Here is a 27,979-nt window from a genome sequence, read left to right as displayed (position 1 = left end):
AAAAATAAGTTGTGTGATCTATATTTAGGGTAAGAGAATGCTCCTGAAAAGTTAATATGTGGATTGAATTTTAAATACAAAATGATATTTAAATTATATTAGATGAGTTGGAAATTTATAGAAGCATTAAGTGAATACTATTAAGTATACATATTAAGTATACATTCTTTTCCTAATATGAATACAATTTTTATATTTTATATGTTTTTAAAAATTTGTATATACTTTAAAGCCTTGTAAGCCTAATTTTATCTATAGACTCAGTAAAAGTGTGCCATTACATGTATATACCAAAACAGTTGAATTATATATTAGGCTCATAAGTTCACAGAAAACTTGTCCATGAACTCCAGGTAAAGGGCCCTTCTTGCAAAGAATTCAAATTGAAATCTTTTGGCTTTTTTTTTTTTCCTTAAACTTCTGAGCTTCTTTACATTCAGATAGTCACAAAATTTGAATCTTAGAGTCTAAGCCATCCAGTTTAATCATCAAGCAGGTCTGCACCAGTGTACAAACACTTTAGTTCTTTAATTTTTAAAATCTCCAGAGTACAGTCTTGCAAAGCCCTTTCAATTATATTAAAGACATCGCCCCCAAAGCAGCAGTGTGGAGGGCAGGCTTCAAAGCAGGCAGGACAAGCTAGGCTCTGCCTCTCGGGCTCACCGCGCTCACCAAGCGCTTCCCTGCCCTCTTCCTCCTGTCATTATATTGATTGGTTTTTTGAATAGAACTTTTCTGATAGATTACGTCTTTTAAAACCATACTTCTTAAAAAGGAAAGAAAAGGAATATTGGAAAGAAAATTAACTAGAATGCCCAAAATATGGGTTGTAGTGCAGCTCCTTTGCCACGAGCAGCATGACTTTGGAAAAATTTTTCTCTGCTTTTAATGTCTTTCTCAATATAAGTGCCAACTTTCAGGGCATCTTTCAGGTCCTTCTTATTCTAAATTCATCTCCTTTGTCTCTGTATTCACCTGTTCAGGGATGAGATAGTTGTACTTCACTTTTATGCAGGTAAGTAACACAGACCTGAGGCAGAAGTAAGATCGACAAGGAAAAGTCAAGCTTGTAGCTTAGAAGAGAAAATGGAGTTGAGAGAAGTAGAGAAAGGTGCATATTATTTGGAACAAAAATAGAGGCTTGAAGGATTTGGATCATAGAGTCTTTTGGCTCCAAATATAGTAAGCTCTCTGCTGTAACATGTTGCCTCACATAAAGATTCCCTGAAGCTTCGAGCCTCAGTTACCTAAATGGGCTTAATGTTCATAGGCCATTTTAATTCCTTACCTAATTTACTCTGTGTGTGTGTGTGTGTGTGTGTGTGTGTGTGTGTGTGTGTGTGTGTTTATCTGTATGTATGTGTTTAGCAACATTGGACCTAAGTCCAGGAAGACTGGAAGTCCAGCAAGACTGGTTCTGAATGGAAGTTCTTGGAATTGGAGAGAGAGCTTGGGGAAGGCAGGTTAATTTCAGGTCTGTGTCGTAGTCCTAGAGAGCTTCCTGCTGGGCTGACCTTAGAACCTAACCTTCGAGCTGATGATATCCCAGCCTCCTTCATAAATTTATAAGTGTGTGTGTGTGTGTGTGTGTATACTTATAAAGATAGATTGTGTATATATATATATATACACACACACATATATACAATCTATCTATCTATCTATATATACATATATATACAATCTATCTTCAGGAATTTCAGGCACATTGTGCTTTGATTACTATGAATGTATGTGTGTTCATATGATGGCAAAGATTGGACAAAGACAAAAGTGTTTTATTTTTTGACACCTGGATGAAGGGAAGCCATCATATCACACAAGTTTGTCTCCATCTTCAGTATATCATTCCTGTTGAATGTTGCCATATTTTGAGATTTCACTCTTGTCACATAACATAGGTAGTGAATTTTTTTGTTGGCTGTTGATTAAAACCACTAGCTGGGACACAGTTTATCTGTAGTAGTAAGTTAGCGCTACTAAAAAGAATATATTGCAATTTTAGTTTTGCTGAGTGGACAGAATTGGCATCTGCAGATGCTTAAGTGTTTTTAATTTTGTTTTTAAATGATTTTTTTTAAGCTAGGGAGAAAATACTATTTTAATTTTATGTCTTCAATGCCAGTAGTATAATTTTTAAAAAGAAATTAATGGAATAATGAAAAGGCAGCTTGGTTTTGTTTTTTTCATAAGATTCTTAATCTTTTAGTATTTTTACTATATTTTGAAGAACTGTTATCTACCCCTTACCACTGCTTATCAAAGATCCTTAGTCAGCACAAAAAATACTCCTTTTATTAAATTAGAAATTGATGTGTAGGCATTATAACATTTTAGTAGTTCTAGTTAAGAACTTTGGGAGAAATGTTATAGTAAAATTGAAGGAAAATATTATTTAATATTCAGACTGTCCTAAAGTCTGTCTTCTCATTGCCAGCCCTTCTCCTCAACCTTCTTCAGTTAAAAATTGAGTTCATTTTGATTAGGTAACGTTCTCTAGTGTGAGCTATTTATATAAAATGATACATGTTTTATGTAAGGCCTAACATAGTAAATTACTCATGAAAGATGTTGCTGCTGCTGCTGCTGCTAATTTTTTTGAGTTTTGGTTTGTAAAGAATGCACATACAAGTTTTGGATATATCTTGTAATATCAGGTTGACATTGCAAAATATGATCTGGCAAAAGAACCTTGACTTTGGGTTGAGCATAAGATATTTTTTTAATATTATTAGTGTTTTTCTTGGTTCTATAACAAATCATATCCTATATTTCCTAAGTTTTAAATTTATACTATGATAGGTTTAGACATGGTAAAAATTCCTTTTCTCAGAGTGTTTATTTTAATAATGTGATGTTTCATACTTGTGCAGAAGTTAGGTATAGTATCTCTTTTGTTTTGAGAAAATTTAATAATAAAACAGAAGAGTCTTTTTTTCTTTTCTTATAACATTTTAGGCATAGGTGGGTATTGTGAAATATAACAAAAACTATTTTGTGTACTCTTTGGGCTAACAGAATACCAACTTTAGGCATTTTGTTTGTACAAAAAGCAGAATAAACTTGTAAGAAAAAAATCTGACTTTGGTATTGTTTTTTATATAATTTGAACCTTCTGGTAAGAACTCACTAGATGTGAAGTGACAAGAATTGAGTGTCATCAGTTGCAAGATGTAGAATCTAGTGCTTGAACTATAGTCTTAAGGACCAAATAACCTTAGCTCAGATGTCCATCTTTTATTGCCTGTTTTTTTTTTTTTTTTTTTTTTTTTTTTTTTTTTTTGGTGATACTAGTGATTTAATCCAGGAGTGTTCTACCTCTGAGCTATAACTCAAGCCCTATTTTAAATGTTTTATTTTGAAACAGGGTCTCACTAAGTTGCCAAGGGCCTTGATAGTTGCAGATGCTGGCTTCAAACCTGTAGTCCTCTTGTCTCAGTCTCCCTAGTACTAGGATTATAGGCATACACCACCAAACCCAGTTTACTTTTTTTCTTAAATTTTTTTTTTTTTTTTCGGGTCTGGGGATGAAACCCAGGGGCATTCATTCAACCTCCGAGCTATACCTGCTGCCCTATTTTTTATTCTTTACTTTGAAACAAGGTCTCACTAAGTTGTAGAGGGCCTCACTAAGTAGCTGAGGCTGTCTGCGAACCATGATCCTCCTGTCTCAGCCTCATGAATGTTGGGATTACAAGCGTGCACCACACCCAGCTTACTTTCTTCTTTAAATACTTTTACTGGTGCATTGTAATTATATATTATACTGAGATTCAAAGTGATAGCAAACATGCATGCACATATTACCACTTGTCTCGAGCAAGTTACTGCAGTGTTTCAGAGCCTCTGGACCTCCTTTTAAAAAGTAGGAGCAGTAATAGTACTCCACACAGAGTGTTATTTGAAGATTAAACAAGATTGCATGTTAAGTAAAAGCTTTGCATGGCTTCTGCCACATACCAGGCACCTCACAACATTAAATTTAATAATAACATGAACATTCAATATTTTAGGAAGATAGCGTTGGATGGGTGCAGAATTGCTATACATTCTTAAAACTTTTATTAGATATATAAATAGATATGGCAAGTTATAGTAGAATTTAAGTGCTAAATATTAAGAAAAAACTTGGCCAGGCGTGGTGTTTCATACTTGTAATCCCAGTACTTGGGAGGCTGAAACAGAATCATGGTTCATGAACAGCCTCAGCTTAGGCCTTTCACAACCTAGTGAGACCCTGTTTCAAAATAAAGAATAAAAAATAAGGCTAGTCATGTAGCCCGGAGGTAAAATGTCCCTGGGTTCAATCCCTCATACTGAAAAAAATAAAAAAAGAAACAACTTGGTAGCTTGAATTTTAATAATTAAGTAATGATGTTTGTTTGGTTGTAGTAGCATGAAAAAGTTGGAATACAGTGCTAGTGCAAGAGAGTCTGGTTTAGTGGAGTAGGAGAGGGATTCTTGGTGGGCTTCTGGAATCTGGTAATGGGAAAAGGAAATGAGGCTGCTGTGCAGGTCATTGATTTTGGGAGAACTGACAGTATGTGGGCGTGGCAAGAGATTCCAGTGCTAAAAAGAAGAGGAACAGGAATCTGCCATCTAAAATGAAACATCACTACCCCCACGTTCTAAATGAAAACATGACATTAAGTCTTTTCTTACAGAATCTCTGCTGTTTGGACAAATAGTAAGTGGCTTGTTCTGAACATGCCGTGAATGGGTTTGGAAAGAAAAGCTGAGCAGTAGTAATGCAGTGAGACCCTTAGAATTAAAGTATTAGAGAAGATTTGACTTTGGCCCATGAACTTTTATCTAAATGTTCTTGAAATTCTATATTATTTTGTATTTGCATTTGATCTTGTAGTATCAAGTATGAATTAGTCAAAAGGATTTTTTTTCAGTATGTTTTTAAAGTGAAATAAATTAGCATGTACTGTGAAGGCACTGAATTTAAAAATAGTAATAAATAATATTGGGCTATGTTGCCATTGCAGATATAATCAATGGGTGAATGGTAAGGAAACATTTGAAAATTACAAAGCATAATGTAAACTTCCAGTGATTCCAGGAAGCTAAAAACATTAAAAGGGTTACTAGGTTACAAGAATATTGTGTTTGCTTTGGATTACGTTCTACCTTAATTTTTATTTGGCAAACAATACTCCTTTTAGCAGTTATAAGACAAGCAGTTCTTGTATTTTTAGCTTTTCTGATTATTTTTGGTCATTTATAATAAACATTATGCTATAAATGAAGTTCTTAACCACAAAACTATTTTAATTGTTAATCCTAACTCCATAGGATTCCAGCATTTATATCATGTTTATATCATTTCAAGTATATTTCATACCTGTTGTCTTTGAAAATTTAAGAATTACCTTGCCCAAGGAAGCATTCGTTTTGAGTACTCTTTTTATATTCTAGTCTAATGTATATTTATTATTTATTCTAGTATAATAGTGTTAACTTATTTGATTCTCTTTCTTTGGTAACGAAATAAGATAAATGAGGAACTGCCAATTCCTAAATTACATAAGTTTTAAATCATATTATATTGTCAATATTAACGAGATGACTAAAACATAAAATTTGAATAACTTATTGTGGCAATTTTTAAAAATCTTTTGCCCTTTTGATAGATTTGGCATTATTCTAATGACTATGTCTTCAATATTTTTATAAATTCTGATTTATAAATTCTGATTTAGAACATTTGGTAGCATATTCTGGTCTTGCTCAGTGAGTTGTAACCTATTGATAGGTAGTTATCAACTCTGTCCTTCAGTATAAGTGCAGGAGATTCCAGACCATAAGCGTATGAAGGAATTTTTGTTATGGTTGATTTTCTTTATTGATATTGGTAAAAGTTTAAATATATCAAACTAGATGACAAATCAAAGTGAGACCCTTCAGTTCAAATAATATGTGTTTCACTGAAACTACTTTGAATGAAAAGCAGGTTTTATATTCCATCAGATGATGTTTTTGGCATAGCTGCCTATCTACCACTCCTTCCTTTCATACAAGGATAATCACTGATGGTTTTAGTGTTAATTGAGGATCTTGCCTTCCAAGAGTTTTTGTTTGTCCAGGGAATCCTTCAAAATCTGATTAAACCTGGGAATGCCCACCTTTAAAGAATACTCATGCATATCTACAGCAAAACATTGCGTTTGGCTTCCATGTAGTCTCAGGCAATTCAGTCGTCTGACCTAATGGATGAGAGTGTTTTTACTTTCCCATTAAAGCAGTGAGCAAAGTGAGCCAGATCTGAAGTCACTGGCGATGGTAATTCCCATTTTAGGGTTCTCAGATCCTTGTGTTTTGCAAACATAAAGAATTGATGCTGCAGGGAATTGATGGGATGCAGCCAGTGTATAGCTAACTTCTTTGGTCAGTGTCTAGTTCTTATTTAATTGCAGGTTTAGTTCAGGATCTATAAAAACTGCTACTCTGAGCAGCTTTCTATAAGTTGGAGACACTAATAGTGTTAAAATGACAGTGTATCAGATAAGGCAGAAAAAATTTCTGTGAGATTTCAGAGAATGTAAGTTATTTTTGTTCTTGGTGGTGCTTTGCTCTGTTTGTAGTTATGGCCAAAGTAACTTGGCCATTAGAGGATTTGATTTCAAGAGTCAGTTAAACTTAATGTAAATTATTTTAAAATTTTCTACATATTTTGGTATGTGCTTTATTTCCATTAAGCTAAAAAATCTGGAGTTCGCCGGGCGTGGTGGTGCACGCTTGTAATCCCCGCGCTTGGGAGGCGGAGACAGGAGGATCGCGCAGGTTCGAAGCCAGCCGCGCGCGCTGGCTTAGGAGACCCTGTTTCTAAATAAAAATATAAAAATAGGTCTGGGAGTGTAGCCCAGAGGTAGAAGGGCTTCCAGGAACCCCAGTACCACCAAAAAAAAACAAACAAACAAACAAAAATCTGGAGTTCATTGTAGGGTGAGTTATTTTGCTTGAGTTTTCACAGGGTAAACTCTTGTCCAGCATAAAGATGGGAGAACAGCAAATGAGCGGTGGAAGCAGCATCTTATTGTCTACACATGTAAATATCACTCAGTGAATGTTTAAGTGGGATATTGGTAGGAAAGGTAGATAATAGAAATTGGTGTTTTGCAGTAACCCATAGTGGAGGGTAAGGAAATTATGTAGAATTTTGGCATTAAGGAGTCATACTATTAGTGAGGGATTACCTTCTCTTTACCTCTTTTTGTTGAACCCTTGAGAAATGCCAGCCATGTTTTTTTTTTTTTTTCAGATTCCAATCATCGTTTTGTCATCTTACCTCTTACAGTTTAATCTTTGAGACCCTAATCTCCTACTTCTTAAGCCTTTTCCCAAATAAGTCATAAATGTCTAGGACTTAGCCTAAGCAGTGTTCTTTACTCTAACAGCTTTCTATGATTCAGCCTTTAAAAAAATGACAAAAACAAAAACATAACACTACATCTTCTAAATTCAGTAGCAAAAATTATGTTCTATTCATAGTCAATTACAGTAAAGCTTAAAGAGTGCATCAAAATAATATTGTTGTAGTTCAATAAAGAGAAGCATTTGTGAATACATTTGCTCAGCAGCATTTTTCCCTTACTGTGTGTATCCAAACATTGTTACTATAGGCCATCTGCTAGAACAGGGAAACCATTTCATTGTATAGTAGTGTATGTTAAATTGCCATTTTGTGTATTTTACATATATTGCAGAGATCTTGACGTTACAATTTTTTTTCTGAGGTATAACTGATTGAAATACAAACTTTAAGTGACTTTCTGCTATCTGTAGAAAGGTAACAAATTCAATCTGACCTTACTATTTATTATATAGTCTAGACAACACACATAATTGTGTACTTTAAGCATCCTTTTAATCTGAACACAAAGTCCTTAAGGACACATACCACATCCTATTTGACTTTGAATCTTCATTGGGTACTCTTTAACACAGTTTAAATAAATGAGTATCAAATAAATGAACTATGCTCTGTGTATACATTTCATATTGTGGTTTTTTTTTTTTTTGTTTTTTTTTTTTGGTGGTACTGGGGTTCCTGGAAGCCCTTCTATCTCCGGGCTACACTCCCAGACCTATTTTTACATTTTTATTTGGAAACAGGGTCTCCTAAGCCAGCTCGCGCGGCTAGCTTCGAACCTGCGCGATCCTCCTGTCTCTGCCTCCCAAGTGCGGGGATTACAAGCATGCGCCACCACGCCCGGCTTCATATTGTGTTTAAGTCTAAAACCTTAAGTCAACCTCTAGGTTCAACATGGATATTGTCTCCCAAGAACATTTAATAAACTCCCCAATTTTCTCTGAACTATTAATCTTAAGTAAAATTTTGCATACACTTACCAATTCCCATTTTTTCTATTGGCATAGAACATAGAATTCTGTGTCAGTTAGCCTTGATACTGAATAATGACTACCCTATGTTATTTATACTTTGGTTAGTTACCGAGATTAAATGAGATAATGCATATAAAATGTGTCAGTAAAGAACATAGAGCCTGATGTCTACATAACAATACTCTGTTTATCTCTCCTTCCTCATCTGACTCTAAGCTATGCTCATTGATGGTAGTAGTTAATTATGTTTCTTTTCTTTTAACTACCAACAGTGCCTAGCAAGCGCCTTAGACTCAATAGATGTTTAAAGAAGATATTGAACAAATAAACAGAAATGTGGGCATTCTTGACACTGATAATATTCTGATATTTTTAACCTTTAGATAAGGCTCAAAATTTGATGAATAAACTTTCAAAATGTTTAAGTTGATTATAATCCTGTGCTTTGCATTACCCATTTACCTCATGGCAAGCATACCTGTCAATCTGTAGAGTAAGTATAACATGCTGTGACTTTATCCTGAAAAGGTTTCCCGAAATGTATTTTTTAATCTGATTGTTGGATCAGGCATCCTTTCAGCCAGAAGAATCTGAAATATTTTAGGAAAACCATAAGTTACTTAAAAATGCAATCTAGATTTACATTATTTGAACTCATTTAGATTCTGATTCTTTACTGAATTGAAGCATGTTATGAAAATAGATGTGCTTAAATCTGTTCCTGTAGGCTATTCTCACTTTGAGGAATGTTTCAGATAGAATTACATGCATTTAGAATGTGAAGGGACCTAGATAATAAACCCTTTATTTTTTATTCAAAATTCAAAAGATGTGATGATAAAGTAAGCATGTACAAGCGAAGACTCTTACATTTTGAGAAAAATGTATCAATTCTTATACCTCATAGAGAACTGTTTCATAGTGCTTTAGTGGCTGGTGAATGTTAGTGGCTTGTGAAAACAAAGGGCAGCCAATTGTTCTAGGCTTCCCTCAATGCTGTCAACACTTTCTGTGTTCTAAAAACTAGAATAAGTCCAGAGCAACACTGAATGACAGGCATAACACTGGTTCTAAATTGAGTTGGAATGTCTACCTCAGGAAGTAGGGGAACCTAGATTCTCTTGTTTTTATGCTTTTCTGTAACAAAGTGTTCTTTTACTCGCACCCGTTTTCCAAAAAAGACCAAGACCTAACTTAAGGTTATAGTTGAGTCCACAGCCTTCTTCCTTCTCAAGAAACATGTGGATTGTCTTTCTTGATCATGACTTATGCTTTACATTCCCTGAGTGGCTGCTGTGTGCCTGTCACTGGGCTGGATTCTGGGGGCTGCAAAAGGAATATGGCTACTTTATCCCCAGAGTATACCACCTAGGATAGCAGTCGAGCATCATGTTTCTTAGCTCTGTAATATCTTGAGAAATGTTAACATTCTGTGAAAAACGGGGTTACATATTTGTCTAAGTATGGTAAAACTTAAGGCCTTATCTCCCTCTTGTTGATAGCAACAAGAGGTGCTCAATAAAGGAAGCAGTTTAACTCCTTTTTAATCTAGTGGTTCCCTAGCTTATTTGACCTTAGGGTCTTTCTGTGTGTCATGTATGGCAGTCTCTCAGGGGTTACACATGCTCTGCAGCCTCAGATCGAGAACCTGTATAGAGATCATTATCACGTGCTAGTCCCTGAGAGCAAGGGGGGAAGGAGAGCTAGGGACTCTTCACACCAGTAGTTGCATGTTAGCACAGGGCCTGAATGACAAACAAAGGGGAAAGAAGTTACAGGCTGGGCAGAAGGAAGAGAAGAGGCAAAGGCACAGTGCTTGGCGGAGCCTGGTGTGTAAGGAGACTCCAAATCGATTAGTATCATGAGACAAAATGGGGTTAATTTTCAAAGAAATGAGAACGTATCAGAGGAAAGATTGAGGGCCACTGACATCTATGAAATACCTAAATAATACGACTGGTCTGTAAAGCAGGTACTAATTTCAAAGCTATGTAAACTATGGTCTTTATGTTTAAAGCCAGTTTTCCACAAGGGAAAAGACTCCAAATTTATAAAAATCTAGCAAAAATATGAGATAAGCTATTATGACTGAATCATCTCCTATGTGCTGCTATTGCATTCTTACCTTATTTATCATTTGAGTGTTCTGAGAATATTGATACTGTATATAAGAATAATGAGGCAATTTTCCTTATAAAAAGTTTCAAATGAATTAATTTCTATTTTGGAATTAATTTTAGGAGAATCTTTACATGTGACAACCAAACTGATATATTATTTTTATATTTCTAAATTTAAGGTGTTTTCTAACCATTATTGCTGTTCATTATAAAATATTATAAAATATTAAAAATGTCATATAGAGACATGTATATGTCTTAGGGAGATGGATTTTGGTATATTTGTATTTTATTCTAACACAATTCTTAATGCTTACTTAATTTTTATATCTTTCCACATAATTTTTTTAAGTGTCTATTTAGTTCACTTAATTAAATTCAATTTTTTGATTGGGGTATTTGTTTTCTTGAGTTTCTTGAGTTCTCTGTATGTTCTAGGTATTAGTCTTCTATCAGAGGAATAGTTGGCAAAAATTTTCTCCCGTTGGCTGTCTGTTGAGGTGCTTGATAGTTTTATTTTTTGCTGTACAGAAGCTCTTTAGTTTCATGCAATCTCATGTATTGATCCACCTTTTAGTTTCTTGTGCCTTTGGGGCCTTTTAAGAAAGCTTTTACCTGTGCCTATGTGTTGGACCTGTGTCCTCTTCAAGGAGCCGCAAGGTCTCTCCTCTGATTTCCAAGTCTTGGATTCATCTTGAACTGACTCTTGTGCAGGGTGAGAGAGTGGGGTTTATTTCATATAGTTAACCATTTTGCCAACACCATTTATTAAGAAGCTATCTTTTTTTCCAGTGTATGTTTTTGGCACCTTTGTCAAAAAAATTTGTAAATAATACATTTAAGAGCTAATATTTCCTTCAGTAAATATGCTATGGTTTATGTAACAATGGGCTGTCCTCAGTGTTTCCAACCATAGTTTTGGATATCATCTATTTTCTGTGTTATTATAAATAATGCTTTGTATATGTAGTGCCAGGTTTGGAATTGTTGGGTCAAAAAAGTCAGAGTATGTTTAAGACTTGAAGTGTGTTGACACATCCCAAAACAGTGCAGTAATTAAAATTTCTATCTGGAGAGTTTCAAAGGTTTGAGAGTAATCATTGAAAAATAGACAGCATTAAAAAAGCATACTTTGTTGAACTGATACTGTAAAAATATAGACAGACACTATTTTACTCATAGTTTTAGTCGTAAGCAATAATTCAGTGAAATCTTTCTAATTGGTCAATGCTTTGTATAAGCAGATAGGAGGATTTTCTCTTGATATGAAGCTTTTTCTTTTTGAGGTACCCATCACGAATTGAGAAAATTGACTATGAAGAGGGCAAGATGTTAGTCCATTTTGAGCGCTGGAGTCATCGTTATGATGAATGGATTTATTGGGATAGCAATCGTTTGCGACCCCTCGAGAGGCCTTCTCTAAGGAAAGAAGGGCTGAAAGAAGAGGAAGATTTCTTTGTAAGTAGCAGGCCTCTTCCATTTGCTAAAAGTGATTTGTTAAGGAAAATCATTATTATACATGGAATTGATCTTAAAAGTTGTTTAAAATAGGATTTTAAAGCTGGAGAAGAAGTTTTGGCTCGTTGGACAGACTGTCGCTATTATCCTGCCAAGATTGAAGCAATTAACAAAGAAGGTATGTATTTGAAACAATCTGAGATCTAGAATGGGATTAAAATTTAAAAATAAATTTCACTATATTTTATATTTTAGTTAGTGCACGTAATTGATACATATAGTATTGACTTTGTTTTATGTTTTACAGAATGAATTTCTGTTAGTGTTTTTTTGGGGAGCATTTAACTTGTTATACAGAATAAGATGACACATGAATTATGCAATAAACTTTTTAGTAGTGATAGAAAAATTGTTGATTAAAGTTTTTCAACTTTCAATTTATACACACACACATACATATATATTTTATATCTACCTCTCCGTTTCCAGTTTAGAACTAAGTTATATTTATGAATATCTTAGCCAGAGTGTGAAGAAAGATGAGAAAGGGAAATTCAAATCGGTTCTACTTGTGAGTGAAATATATAACAATCTATTTTGAGAAAAGGGCATGGAACTTAAGGAGTTTTTAAATTGTACCTCTCCCCTCCTGTTAATTTTCTTAATAAAATTTTCTTACTTAAATTTCCTGTTGATTTTCTTAATACCCTTTTTTAGAATTTTTGATACTGAACAAAAGTTACTGGGAAGTCTTTTAGGTAATGAACTTACACAGCAGAACTTTTAGATTGATTTATTTAGAATGGCATGAGAATTAATACTTAAATTATCACTGAAAGCATACTTTGGTGTTTTATTTTTAAACTTCTTATACAAAATTTCATTTAAAACAGTTGTGAAATGCTTGGAAGTATTTTTCACGTCAGTTATATGTAATTTTCTGTTGGTTATTTCTTAAACTTGACCACTTACTTGTTGTTTTTACTAAAGAAACACTGAGTGACAGCTTCTTGGCAGGAAGGACCTTTGCTCTAAATAAGGGGACACTTCTTTTAAATTGAGTTTTGAAAGACACATAAGTTAGCTAAAGAAGGGATAAAATGGCTTTTCTGGCAGAAGAAATGGTATGTGGAAAAGAAGTGAGAGATGCATGCTATTTTAAGGAATTGCAAGTTGTTTGGAGTGAAAAATTCCTTTATTAGGGAAAGGAATAGTGGGAAAAGAGGTTGGAGAGAATGACAAGGACCCATTTATGTTATAATCTTACCGAGGAATTTAAATTTTTTTTTGAACGTGATGGAGCCTTGGAATAAATTAAAAATGAGAGTTTAAACTAACCACAGACTTGAGAGAAAATAGGAGAGAAGATAGAAAAGGAAAACATTATAAAAGAGCTATATTAATAAATGTTAACATGAAAAAATGATCATGGTATTGTAGCTAAAAATCATGATAGAGTTTTACAGAGCCCCCTTAATACCTCTTATGATTTTGATGAATTGAAACCGTAGCTATTCCTATGGTTTTATTACCTTCTGCAGGAAGAATTAAGAAATACCTGTCATTAGTCATGCGGGTTATTTCGCCTTTCCCAGCAGGAGCAACTCTGTCTTCCAGTGCACTTAGACTTCCATCGAGCTGTGCTGCAGAGCTCACATGCCCAGTCTTGGTCTCAGTGGCCTTCAGTGTCCAGCTCAGAGTCTAGCACAGAGTAGGCAGTCAGTGACAAGTTGTGTTAGAAACAGAAGGAGTAGTGTATTGGATAACAGGATCTATCCACAACAAAAGAGAGCAGAACTAAACAGTGCTCTCTAATTAAGATCAGTTCCTGTAAGTGTGGAAACTTTGGGACTTTTCCTTCCCTGCTTCCAGTACCCTGAACTAGAGCATATACAGTTGTGTAGCATACACACACATCATACTCAAAAACAGAACAGTCCATTCTTTTTATTATCCTGTTTATCCGCAGGTATTTAATACAGAAAATTTAGCTTATGTTGGTGGAAGAATGATATTGGCACTACAGTTGCTGCAATTTCAGAACTTCTTTCACAGAGCCCTTAGTAGTGTACCTGCTGGAATATTGGTGGACATTTTTTTTTTAAATCTCCATTAGAAGCATTTCAACAAATAAAAAGGAAATTCAAATTTAAAAATCTCTAGAGGTATTACTTTTGTGATTTCTAATGTTCTGTATGGTGGATGAGCCTTCCTCTTTCCTCCAAATGGAGTAAAAAGCAGTAGAAGCCCTGAATTTAGTGTAAAAGCAAAACAAAACTTAACCAATGTGAATATTTAGGTATTTGTGTAACAGCTTATAGAAGTGAAGAGGGGATAAATCAGTGGTCAGGTCAGAGAAGTTTCATCTTGAAAATGACCCTTGAAAAACATGTAGGATTAGACAAGCTTAAGGAAGGAGGAAGGCATTGCAGTGGAGAAGTGGGGTACACTCCTGGATGCCGGCTTTGTCCGCAGTCCGGGCATTCAGACCCCTCCGGAAGGCTGCCCTGAGGAAGGAAGAGGGGCGACAGTCACAAGTATGATGGTCAGGCAAGTTAAACATGTATAGGTTGACATTCTCAAGGAATTTTTATTCTCTACATCTTCAAGGTTTAACGGGTCAGTAGTTTTTATAACTTGGTGTTAGATCTTTGTGATATTCAGCATTTTTCTAGTTGTAGAAAGATAAGAAATCAAATGATATTATTCTGATTATAAAGAAGAAAAATCTTTGCACATATATGCTTTTGGTTTTGGGATCAACTCCAAAGCCATTAATAATAATGATCATATTTTCTTGATTCTATATTTCTTATAAGGCTAAGTATCTGCTTACTTAAAGTAACAATCTACACTGTTGGGAAATGGTAGAGAAACATTAATGTAGGAAATGATAGAAAAACGTGAATGTCTAGAAGTATAAAATCTATATAATTTTTTTATAGTAGTTCTGGCTTATAGTGGCTTGAAAGCATAGAGTCTGTAACAAAATGTAAATATACCTCAGAATGTTTCTGCAAGTGCATCTGTGAACAGAAACTTGGGTCCTGAAAGAGGGATGAGTTGGCAGGAGAGGCGTGGTGGCTGGACAAGCGCAGGAGCGTTAGCTCTGTCTGTGCTGCTGCTGAGCTGACTGTCATCTAATGCAGTATTTAGCCTTCCTGGAGTTCAGTGTCTTTATCTGCACAAAAGATATTTACTAAGATGATTTGCAAATGATTTTGTGGCTTAAAGGTCTGAGAACATTTAATTTTGCCAGTTCAATACTATTGCCACAGAACTAATCTTTTCCTGGGCAAACATTATTTTTCCCTATATATCAGATCTTTCTTGCTATTATGTATTTTGAAGGAACTTCTCCACAAGAACAAAGTACTATTTTTAGGGAAATACCATTTTGTAAACAAAGATTTTGTTTTTGTTAGATTAAGTATAAAATATTTATGGCATTACAAAGTAAATTTTACAATTCCTCAATAAAAATCAGAATTACATGCAGTAACATATCAAAATTTAATTTGTACTCGTAAGAGAAATATGAAAGAGTTGTTTTTAGTTGTTTTTTTTTTTCAGAAGTGAGAAAAGTAAGTAAGCTTGGCAGATTCCTTAAAAGGGGAATCTGTGTGCAATACTATGATCATAGAGCATTATTTATATAAGGTTAAACATGTTAGCTTCCATGTATTGCTATAAGGTTAGATGATATTTTCTAATGATTCCAACTTGCTCCTATTTCAGGAACATTCACAGTTCAGTTTTATGATGGAGTAATTCGTTGTTTAAAACGAATGCACATTAAAGCCATGCCTGAGGATGCTAAGGGGCAGGTAAGAGTTCAGTATTCCTAGTTACCCGAAGGGATGTGTTCCTGAATGGTGACTGATGAAACATATTTAAAAGTGAAATAATTGTAGGGTTATGTGCTGATAGCCCCAAATAGCAGCAAGAAAAAAAAAGAAGCTTAGAATGTAAAATAAATTATACACTTGATTTTTGCTTCTATGGTTTTAGACCTGCTAAAGTTATAGGTCACTAGTTTCTGTTCCAGGTGAAATCCCAGCATCCACTAAGCTGGTGTTGTCCTATCGACCCAGCTGGATCGTGTAACCAGTCTATGGGAAGTGAGGTAAGTGCCTTTTTCTGTTTTTAAATTTGTTTCGTTTTATCTGATATATATTATTATTTAGAAAATTAATTTTAATATGAAATTTTACAATGAATTTCTTATCTTCTTTCTTTCTGCAAATCATAGTCATTCATCTTCCTTTAAAAGGCGCTTACCTGACACTGTAGGCTGTTTCAGGTAGGGCTTTCTGAATTGTTTGATGGGAGCAGTCTATTAGATGATCTGTCACTGCTCAAAGAAAGAATGAATGGTAAGCATTTGAAGGAAACTCTAGGATGAAGTTAAAACTATGATTTCATTTGTCGATTGTTTCCTGAAATACTGGAGAGTAAAGGTGCCATTTTAGAAACAAACAAATTTCTTTTATATTTTGCTGTTATTTGGGATTTTCAGCACCTGGACCTACAATTAATTTTCAAAACTTGAAAGTAATCTGTATAAATGTCTAATATGGAAATATGCTACATATTTTATTTCATATAGTATAGCATAATGTCATTCTGAAATGTGTTTTGATCACCTGGTCAGCTTCAATTAAATGTGAACATTTATGAGTTTAGATATGTGTATCTCCACATTTGAGAAATATGTCTGAAAAAAATCTTCTGATTGTTTTAAATTACTTGATTTTTAAAATTTTACTTATGAAATAATCAGCAATTACATATTAATATGTAAAAGCAGTTTAAAATGAAAATGATATTGATCAGGAAATTGCATTGTGTCTTACTGTGTCTGTATAAATAAAATATTCTTCTGAGCATTCAATGGTGTGATTTTTTTTGGTTACTTCATGGAAAGATTGATTAAAATGTTGGGAACATAGTTTAGTATATATACTTTCTTAATTGGAAACATGGTTTGGTAGATATCTCATTTAATTTTATGTTTCAAACATACTATTTTGTTACTGTATTTATTTCCGATGTCATGAAATGGCTCTAATATCATTGTCTTAAAGATTTCTTTTTTCAAGTGGAGTATTAAGCTAGAGAGCCATCACCCTTTGCTAGCCAGAAGCAGCTATGTAAGATGGAACTTGGCTTCTCTCACTTCTGTGGAGGCCTGCATTCTCCCTTTAATGTATATATCCCAGTCTCCTAAGTACATTTCTGTCTATGACTGAAAAAGAAAAAAAGAGATGGAACTTCACACTTCACTAATTCTTAAGATTGAGATCAACTACTGGGGAGGAGGAAATGATGTAAGAAAGAAAAAAATAAATAGACATTTAAAAAGTAGACATAAAAGGGAAAGGAGACATAGAGAACAAGGAAAATGTAACTTTTATATGAAAGTCTGTGACAAGACTTGTTAGACCCAAGAGTTCCAGGGGAATTTACAAGTGACCCTGAGTACTATTGACTGTCCTTAGAGAGGTGTCTGTTTATCAGATCTCAAAAGTGTCAAAAGAGAGAAATAGAAATCTTTTTGGGCAGTACTCAGGAGAGCAGTGTCCTCAAGCCTTGCTAGCTGTTTTTGACAATTTACACAAAAGAGCTACTTCCTGATAAGACAGTGGTGGTCAGGACCCACAGGATGACTCACTCACCCAGCTCACCTTGGATTACTGGACAGGGATCATCCTCACGTACATAACTCCTCCTTCCACCTCTCACGAGTGTCCTATAAAAGAAGAGTCCTGCGGTCCCACAGTGAGAGTCACAGGGCTTCTCTCACTGTTGAGTGGCCACGTTTTCCATGGAAAGTTTATTTTCTATTTTTCTAAATAAATTTCTGTGTCTGAAAACAAAAACAAAGTGAGGTATTGAGCCAGACTGCTAAAATTACAGACTGTAGAAATTTAGTTTATTGGATATTTGGGATGTTTATTTTATAATGATTTTAGCCATACCATAATCTATGTTGACAGTAAATATTAAAATATAAAACTACCGAAAGAATATTTGGCAGCAGTTTATTTTTCTTACCTTTTTCTTCATAAATTTTAACTATAAGCATATTAAAGATATTTGTAGAATTATTTTAAATTGCTCTAATTTTATGAATGCCCTCCCCCTTACAGCAAGTATTTGACTTAATTTCATCTAGGAAATGTGCTGGATCAGGTATTTGGGCAAGGCTAAGAAAATCTTTTTGAGAGATTTTCCAATTCTGAGAATTTTGAGCATTCCTTTATAACAATCCTAAATAGAATTTCTAGTAAACTAGCACAGACTATTTCATCAAATAAGTACACTGTAAAAATGCTCTTTTCTAAACTCCCAGTACGACCTGTATGAGATGAGACATTAATAACAATATTATTCATGTAAACTTTTTTTTTTCGGGTCTGGGAATGGAACTCAGAGGCATTTGACCTCGGAGCTACACCCGCTGCCCAATTTTTTATTCTTTATTTTGAAACAGGGTCTCACTGAGTTGCGGAGGGCCTCACTAAGTGGCTGAGGCTGTCCGCGAACCACGATCATCCAAAATGCTGGGAATACAAGCGAGCGCCACCACGCCCAGCTCTTATTCATGTAAATTTACAGATTAAAACTTTGAAGCCTGGATAAAAAATGTTAATGCTAATTTTTGACTTTGATCCAGTTGGTTAATACTAATCCACATCTCCTTGCATTTCAGAAGTTAGCTTGAATACCTTAAAGAGGTTTGAGTATTAAGTTGGGTAGTGTGTGTTATAGTCCTTACACTGTATCTGTAGATAATTTTTTTTCTGGGAAAGAAGGTATGTTAGACATTTTCACTGCCTTAAAGTAGGATTTTTTCTCTCCGTCTCGCCCCCCCCCCTTTTTTCTTCTTCTACATAACTTTGAGTGAAAGTTTTGTCCAATGAAACTGACATTTTTTTTAGGATGGCAATTGATAATTTCTCCATCTAATGAGATATCTTCCTACTGTAATTTGATTTTCTACCCTAATGAAAACATAGTGGCAATACTGAGAGGTGAGAGATTGAAGCACTTATTTTAAGTTTAAAGTCTGTAACAGGGGAAAGACTTGATTTTTGTCCCCTGTTCTTTTCCTGAAGGTATGCTGATGTACAATTTACATTGTAACACAGTAGTGTTATGATAGATTCATAAGGCCATTTACTGTTTACAAAACATTTTTTGCATATATTGTTTCATTGGATTCTCAAAACAAGTCTTTGCATACAGCATGACCATTTCTTTCACAGCTTAGGATTTTAAGAGGACCAATGACTGAGCTGAGGCTTTACCCTTCTGTTGTGTGCAGTGACTCCTTGAACCCAGATCTTTTTATTGCTTATGCAGTGCTCTTGAGTGCACTCACGTATACAATCTATAGAGGACTTGGAAATTTATTATTATTAATTTTAATTCATGAAAAGATCACAGGTGTTTTTGACAGCAAAGCTTTCCCATTTAAACAACAAAAACAGACCAGTACTCAGGAGGCTGAGCTAAAAGGATTGTAGGTTTGCTACCAGCCTCATCAACTTACCAAGGCATTCTGCAATTTAGTGAGACTGTTTCAAAATAAAATAGGGCTGGTGGTGTGTAGCTCAGAGGTAGAAGCTCCTTGAATCCATCTTAGTAGCACAAAAAGAATAGAAAACAAGTATAAATACAACAGCAGAATAATGTATTTTTTATAATCCCATGGCTATAATGATTCTCATGACTAACAAATCATATGGTTAAGAACTATTATTTTAAATATTTAAGTTTAGAAAGATACATTATTCTTTTTGTCTCTTTATTAGAGGTAAAAACCAACTTAAAATATAAATTACCCCTAACATTTTTAGCATTGCTCTAATAAAGGAAAAATTTCCACATAATATGGAACCTAGACTTGAATGTTCTTCAGTTAGAAATTAATTTTTTCATTTATCTCATAGTTTATGTTTTGTCCTTTAGTGCATCTTCTGTCACATTCTGTTATGGTTAATTTTATTTGCCTATGAATTCTATAGGCAGGAGCAGTCTATATTCACTGATTATCTCTTTTTATGTGTGTGTGGGTCTGGGGATGGAATCTAGGGGCATTTGGCCTCCGAACTACACCCCTTGCCCTGCTTTTTATTCTTTATTTTGAAACAGGGTCTCACTAAGTTATGGAAGGCCTCACTATATAGTTGAGACTGTCCGCGAACCATGATCCTCTGGTCTCAGCCTTCTGAATGCTGGGATTACAAGCGTGTGCCACCTCGCCCAGCTTGATTATCTTTTGAATGTTTAGCAAGATGACTATTGAATAGAAAATTGGCGAATGAACATGTTAAGTGTAATCACATGAAGCTTTCAGTTCATTTCAGTCATAGAGAAGAGAGATACCTAAATTATTTTAATTGGTTTATCTTCACTATATATTTTCAAGAGTAAAAAGCCATCAACCTATATTACTTGATGCTTAATTAACTTTTAATGCTTATGTTCATTAACATAACCCATAAATCAGGTGCATTTGAAACTTTGAAATTATTTTCAGTTGCAAGGCTAGGAATTTAACATTTTATGCATTTTGGACAAATCTGACATGGTTAGTTTGATAGGATTAGTGGCCTCAGTGGAAGATTTAATTCCAAAGACTGACAATTCTTTTAAAAAGTTTCTTTCCGAGTGTGAAAATTAAAATATCAGCACCACTTCACACTTCTCTACATCTTTCTATATGTTTTACAGTGGAAAATTTTACTTTAAAAGTGAAGTAAAATCTATTTAGTAACAAGTAAATATTAACAAAAATAATATTTGCACCATAGTAGAACTGTAACTGTTAATACACACCCAGAGAGTAATAGAGAGAGAGAAATTAAATTTGGAGTCTGAAAATGTGAACTTTATCTTGGTCAAGTCATATGGCTCCTTTTTTCCTTTATGAGTAATATTAAGCTTTTGTGACAAATTGATATTAAACTTTCAAACCTTTAGAAAATAATGAGACTCATTCCTCGATTTCCACGAAATTCACTATGATGTGAATGGTGTGTTCCTCATAATGAGAAATTATAGTTTGGTTGGTTTGCAGGATTGTAATGTAAGCACTCTCCTTTCATGGTCCTGTTGTATTATGTAAAAGAAAGATAATGTAGCATTTAAATCCTAAAATGCTAAGGTAGAATATCATGTAGTGTTCCATATTTGCCAGAAGCTTCCTCTGTTAATTTAGATTATATTCATGTCAAAATATATAAAAAGAATACTTGCCATTGAATATTTTTCTTTTTTTCTTTTTTCATTTTGGTGGTACTGGGGTTCCTGGAAACCCTTCTACCTTGGGGCTACACTCACAGACCTATTTTATACTTTTTATTTGGAAACAGGGTCTCTTAAGCCAGCAAGGCTGGCTTCGAACCTGTGCGATCCTCCTGTCTCGGCCTCCCAAGCGCTGGGGTTATAAGCGTGTGCCACCACGCCCGGCTTGATATTTTTCTTTTTTATAGAAGGTTATACAATTCACTTAACCCATTAAATTATTAAAATAAAAATTCTACTGTGTTCATGACCTACAATGTATATACACCTAACTTGATTTTTACTAGTGAAAATATGTGAAAGTATTTTTTAAAACATGCTAACTTATTTTCATTCATTAGTGTAACTGCATTGAGATTAACTTTCAATATTTTACATTTTGTGTTTTTCTTTGGAGGATTGGATAGCTTTAGTCAAAGCAGCTGCTGCAGCTGCAGCCAAGAATAAAGCAGGGAGTAAACCTCGAACCAGTGCTAACAGCAATAAGGATAAAGAGAAAGATGAGAGAAAGTGGTTTAAAGTACCTTCAAAGAAGGAAGAGACGTCAGCTTGTATAGCCACGCCGGAAATTGAGAAGAAGGAAGACCTGCCTACATCTAGTGAAACATTTGGTACAAAATACATTCCTATTTTCTTTCCTTCTGACACTGGTAAACTCATAGTGAATAATTTGAATCTCTTCACGATCTGAGGTTTTCAACTTACTACTTTTTTTTCCCTAGTATAATAGGATGTCTGAGTTTATAAGCAGGTTACAAATAGGTCTGAAAATTAAAGGTCAAATATCAGTGCATGATATTAGAAAAAGGGACTTAATTTAAATTGGTAATTGATATTGGATGTTATCAATATTCTTGAATAGAAGTGAGTTGAAATTTTATTTGTAATAACTTGGTAATTGGTTTGTTTGAGGGTGTTTATTTTGGGGGGGTATTTAACCTTTTAAATATTTCTGTGTATATTTCAGCATGTTATATGGAAAAGGCATTAAGTCATTGTCTTCCTGCTTTTTTTTTTTAAGAATAGCTCCTTCGTGGTCTTTTAGTATATCAGTCTGAAGGGGTTTGTGTATTTTAAAGTTCCAATCAAGCACTATATTAAAAAATTAATGAGTATTATATAAAATTATTTTTTAAAAGGCATGTGTTTTAATTTTGGATTCTAGATAAACTCTCATATATGTGTTCTGTTAAAAGTAGGACTTCATGTAGAGAACGTTCCAAAGATGATCTTTCCACAGCCAGAGAGTACATTATCAAACAAGAGGAAACATAACCAAGGAAACTCATTTCAGGCAAAGAGAGCTCGACTCAACAAGATCACTGGTAAACTATAATGATTCTTTTTGGGGGATGGAGGGCTTCCTTTTAGAATAGTTTAATAAAGTAAAAGGTATCTTGTGGTTCACTGTAATTGACTGGTGAGTAAGAAAGACAGTTATGTTTTGGTTCTTCAAAGTAAACTTCTTTCAGTACTGTTGGCTTTTCTGTTGTAAAATGTGAAAAATAGCACATGTTTTCTACCTACCTCACAGGGATGTTGTGAGGATATTGATAAATTCAAATGCTACATAATTCCATAGCTTTTAAATCACTTTGGTAGTGGAAATAGTTTATATAAGAAATTGGTTATCTGTTTTTTTTCAACCTGTGGTTATACAATATCTGAGGTTTTAAGTGGTTTTAGATAAGTATTCTTACACTTAACCAGGCTCACTTAAGGATGGAGCCGTATATGATTGGAACAATGGATATATGAAATAAATTAAGTTCCTGACTCCTTTGTTAATTGCTGATGTAAAAGTATTTCTGTAAAGTTTTGGGTTTAGTTTTCATTTTTACCCTTATCTTTAGATTGACCTCTAGAGCCTGGACTTATTTCTATGTACTTTTTTGTAGATAATGGTAAAGAAGTATTTGGATGAAGGAAAACACTGACAGTCTCTGCCTTGTCAGCTTTCATAGCAGAGGGGATTGAGGTATTAGAATTTGGGTCAGCCATACTAGGACCTGTTGCTTCCAGGGCCTATTGAGCTTGGTGGTTTTGGCCTTTAAAAGAAGTTATGAATGGATCTTATTTTTTTATTATATTTTAAAGTTTAAATGCTTTAATGATTCATACATTCTATTTTTAAGGACAAGATGGTTTTTAGTGCCTCTGGCATAATAAAGTTCTATAAAACTCTGTTGGCATTCATTAAAATGAATTTACTTTGAAGAAGCTTGGTTTTGTTAGATTTAGGAATAAATATAAATTATACATTTTGACCATTTTCTGGAAAGATGCCTCCACAGCTAAGGGTTTTTAGAACCACTCTTTTATTATTGTATTCATCTACATAATTTTAATTGGTCTCAATAGGTGAGAATACTCAATGTGTTACTTTTTGTTTATACTATTTTTATGCCTTTCTCTGGTAAAGGATATAGTTGCCCATAGTATAGGAAATATTTCAAATCATTTCACCCATGAAACCTTTTCTTTAGAAACTCTTAGCCTTGGAGAATGCCAAAATGTTTTTGAGTGTTGTGATGGCAACTTGAGATTTCAGTTTTGCCTTAAAATGTGGACCCCAGTGTTCATGCAGGGCAGAAGTGGAGTAGTACTTCTGCCTCCCCGGAAGCAAAGATTGAAAGCACTGTTGGAGGAGTGGCGATCAAGGAAGATGGAGGGGACTGACGCAGCGCCACTGCCAGTTACCAGCATCATGCTTTTTCCTTCAGTGTGGATAGCCTGCTTTTAGTTACTCTCACGTATGTCTACTCTTACATGCCTCACTGGGAGGTTCAAGCTCAGCCTTTAAAGAAATAAAAGGAAAACAGCTGCATCATCTCTGTGTCCTTGGAAAGACAGCAGTGGTGGGGGGGCATTTTACCATGCACGTCCAGTTATAATCCTGTACTTAATGACGTCTGTGCTAAAGTCTCTTCTCTGGAGGAACTTTCTTTTCACTTTTCTTTGGGAATCTCAGATGTGATGATTTGGTGGCAGCAGTGAAGTATAAGATCTTAGGAATGTAAAGTCATTATGATCTTTTTCCCTTTATTTACTGAAGAGAGTTAAGCATATGATAATGCTTCTAGTAGTTTATCTCTGAATCTGTTTTTTATTTTATGTTACAACTGTGTTATACAAAACGATAATAGAAATTATAAGATTGTATTCAATGTTGAAACAAACTTAGTTGTAAATTCCATTTGTGGTCTATAAATAGAAATGAGAACTAATACAAAATAGCTATTTTTGTGATATATTTTAAGCATACAAGCTCACCTATGTGTTTCTTTTTGTCCTAATACTAAGAGGAGTGCAGTTAGGATCATAGCATCTAACATTGAGTACTTCCCCTCACAATCCATTTTACTTTATTTTGTTTGCTATTTGGGATAGTTCTAGCTAAACATAAGTAGATCATTTGCTGGTTAGGTTTATTTCTGATTTATTCATTCTTTCTGTTACCTTCCGTACATAGATACCCTACAGTGATTGTAAACCTGATTGCCCTATAGTTTATGAGATAAGGGTGGCTTTTTTCTAAGTTTTCAAACAGCTAAACTTTAAAGTATAGGGACATTCTATCTGTATTCTTACATGCCTTTAATACTCATTATCTAATGTACCTTGTTGTTAAGTATATCATATGTTAAAAGCATATTGATTTAATAGACAATTTTGCATAGAAAATCTGGAAGTCCAGGCCTTTGGAACAAAACTACAAGCACAATGAATTTGAGTATCTTTATTTTCTTTTTTTTAATTTATTTTTGGTGGTACTAGGGGTGGAACCCAGAGGCTTTCTACTTCCGGGCTATACTCCCAGATCCATTTTATATTTTATTTGGAAACAGGGTCTCACTAAGTCACTGAGAGCCTCAGTAAGTAGCTGAGGCTGGCTTCAAACCTGTACGATCCTCCTATCTCAGCCTCCTATGTGCAGGTATTACAAGCGTGCACCAACATGCCCGGCTAAGTATCTTTAGAAATAGCAATTGTTGAAGGGCCAAAAGAGCAAACAGTGGATGTAGAGCGTGGTCTTTTCTATGTTTTTCTAGGTGCCCCTGGAAGTTGTTCCTGTTTAGATGTGTTTATGCAACTTAAAGATTTTTTAAAGTAACTTTTAAAATACCAAGATTGAAGATGACCAAAAATATGTTATTGACAGTAATAGCAAGGATATTTCTTCTTGATCTTAGCAAAAAAAAATTATGTTTTGAAGTCCTTGGATGAAAGATCAATAATTTAACCACTTTACTCCTTCTGTGCTCCCCTTGGCACTCCAGGAGCTCCAGTGTCTCTTCTGTTTATTTTTGATGGCAGGGAGAGATCCATTGGGTCCATGGACAGCAAAGAATGGTATTGTGGAATTGTGACTATATGTGGGACTCATGCATATTTGATATTCTACTTCTTCCTAATGTTTGAATGATTTTTTGAAGCTGTGTAATGCATTCCTTTAGGAAATTCTTCTGAAGGAGATCCTGATAGAAATATACTGATAATAAGTATTTACTAATAATTAAGATTATTTTGCCTTGCATCTATTTCCTTTCAATCACTTCTTATTTTCTGTAGATATCACATTTCTTTCCATAATGTTAGCAGGTCATGATGGCAGAGTTTGGACTGCCGCTTAAGGCAGAAGTAAGAGTCCTCTCCTGCAGTAATTGTTTTATTTTCTGACCTCTTTTATTGTTTACATTTAATCACTCTTAAGTTGGTATACATATAAAGCATACAAAATTTTATTGATTGTACTTGGGTCTTTTGAATTCTCTGCACATCAATCCTGCACTTTTTTCCCTCTAATATCAAGTAGTTTTTCTTAAATGCTCGGTTACTTTGTGTAAACAGATTATAGAGCCTTATTTTTCCTTCCCAAACCATCAAAGAGTGGCTTTTACTTAATTTGGTTTATAATGTCTAACATAAATTTATAGGCTATGGCTGAATTATTTGGTTTCTTTTAAAAGTTGTAGCTTATTTTAATTTTGTAGTTTACCCTCCATCCTATCTGTTGCTGAATATTAAAAGTATTTCTGCCACCTGTACAAAATGAAACAAAACAAAAAGACAAAATTATTTGATATATTAAGCAAATAGTAAATATTTGTTCTTTTTGAATAGCCTTTAGAAGTAGAACCTCTACTTAGTACTTCTGTTTTTTTAATTTTTTTTTATTTCAATTTAGTGATTCCCAAGAATTTTAAGCTCGAGAAGAAAAACCTAGTGAATGTGGCTTTAAATGTTAAATAACCCATGCTACAACTGTTTGCAGTCATGTAAAAATAGTTCAGCGTATAACTGGGATTGAATGTGTGTTTTAAAACTTTGTAAAGTTACTTTAATACCATTTTTTCATGTAAATCTACACTTTATATGGGCTGAGCTGGGAATAAGCTGTGTAGGTTATCTCAAACTGAACCCATGCTCTCTGAGGACAGCTCTGTGTTCTGTAGTATTTATGGAGGAGCTATGAAAGAACAAAGACAGCGTCTGTAATAAAGGTGGTATAGCTTCTGTAGTAAACTTCATGTTAGGCATCAGTTGTTAACATGCTTACATGCTTACCCCCCCCCCTTTTTTTTTGGCAGTACTATGGGTGGAACCCAGAGGCATTCTACCTCTGAACTACATCCATCCTTCCTTCCTTCCTTCCTTCCTTCCTTCCTTCCTTCCTTCCTTCCTTCCTTTCCTTCCTTTCCTTCCTTTATTCCACCCTCCCTCCCTCCCTTTTTCTTTCTTTCTTTGGTGGTACTGGGGTTCCTGGAAACCCTTCTATCTCCGGGCTACACTCCCAGACCTATTTTATACTTTTTTATTTGGAAACAGGGTTTTTTAAGCCAGCACTGCTGGCTTTAAACCTGCGCGATCCTTCTGTCTCCGCCTCCCAAGTGTGGGGATTACAAGCGTGCGCTACCATGCCCAGATTCTTCTTTATTTTGAAACAGGGTTTCACTGAATTGCAAAGGCCTCACTAAGTAGTAGCTGAGACTGTTCGCAAACCACAATCCTCTTGTCTCAGCCTCCTAAATGCTGGGATTACAAGTGTGTGCCACCATGCCTGGTGTAACGTGCTTCTTTTGAAACAGAGGTTTTGCATGGTCAGATGATTTTTGCCTTTTTATGAGCAAGGTGGTCATAAACAACAAAATTTGTTATTATACAGAGATAATAAACCTGGCCTCATTGAAGGTACTGACAGATGTGGCAAATAATTTTAACTAAGAAACTTACTCATCAGAGTTTTGGTGCTTTGTAAAATTATATACATATTCGAAATAAAGGATTCTGTCTTCTAAAACTGAGAATTAGTGCTATATATTGGAGAAAACTGGAACTTCCAACTTTTTTTCCCCATCACTTGTAGATTGAAGCTGTAAGTTCAGATGTTCTGAGAGACCCCCAACTTTTTTTCCCTATAACATAAAATGGATCCATCAGTATTTTTAGAACTTTATAAGAAAGTAATATAAAACTGAACATAGAAATAATAAACACAAACAAAGCTTAGGTTACAGAGTATAAATGAAATAAAAAATCTGGAGCATTTTTAAGCTAATAATACAACAAAAAAATCTTATTCTATATTCTTGATTTTTTTAAAAAATAAGTATTAGCAATCTAAGCAAACAATCTAGCTTCTAAGCCATGGAATTTAAAACTTGTACAGAATAAGCATGTGTGTGTATGTACATGTGTAATGATCTTAATTATATTTTTTAAAAAAGAGCATC

The 27,979-nt window shown here is 34.4% G+C and overlaps 1 protein-coding gene across 6 annotated transcripts in view; it reads left to right on the top strand.

Annotated features, from left to right (window-relative positions):
• The window catches only part of PHF20L1 (PHD finger protein 20 like 1), a gene marked incomplete at its 3' end in the record, with an annotated part of 72,975 nt that overhangs the window by 4,873 nt on the left and 40,123 nt on the right, over positions 1-27,979 (top strand). The window contains exons 2-7 of one of the 6 annotated variants that reach the window (XM_080693938.1): positions 11,759-11,930; positions 12,024-12,108; positions 15,669-15,757; positions 15,979-16,056; positions 21,643-21,856; positions 22,445-22,570. In XM_080693938.1, the coding sequence (XP_080550064.1) occupies positions 11,759-11,930; positions 12,024-12,108; positions 15,669-15,757; positions 15,979-16,056; positions 21,643-21,856; positions 22,445-22,570 (764 nt within the window). Of the gene's footprint in view, positions 1-11,758; positions 11,931-12,023; positions 12,109-15,668; positions 15,758-15,966; positions 16,057-21,642; positions 21,857-22,441; positions 22,571-27,979 lie in introns of all 6 variants that reach the window. The other 5 variants (XM_080693939.1, XM_080693941.1, XM_080693942.1 and 2 more) reach the window with 5 other exon arrangements.

The sequence above is a fragment of the Muscardinus avellanarius genome (assembly GCF_963383645.1).
Source record: "Muscardinus avellanarius genome assembly, chromosome: 4".
Lineage (NCBI taxonomy): Eukaryota > Metazoa > Chordata > Mammalia > Rodentia > Gliridae > Muscardinus > Muscardinus avellanarius.
This window is presented reverse-complemented; position numbering and strand designations above follow the sequence as displayed.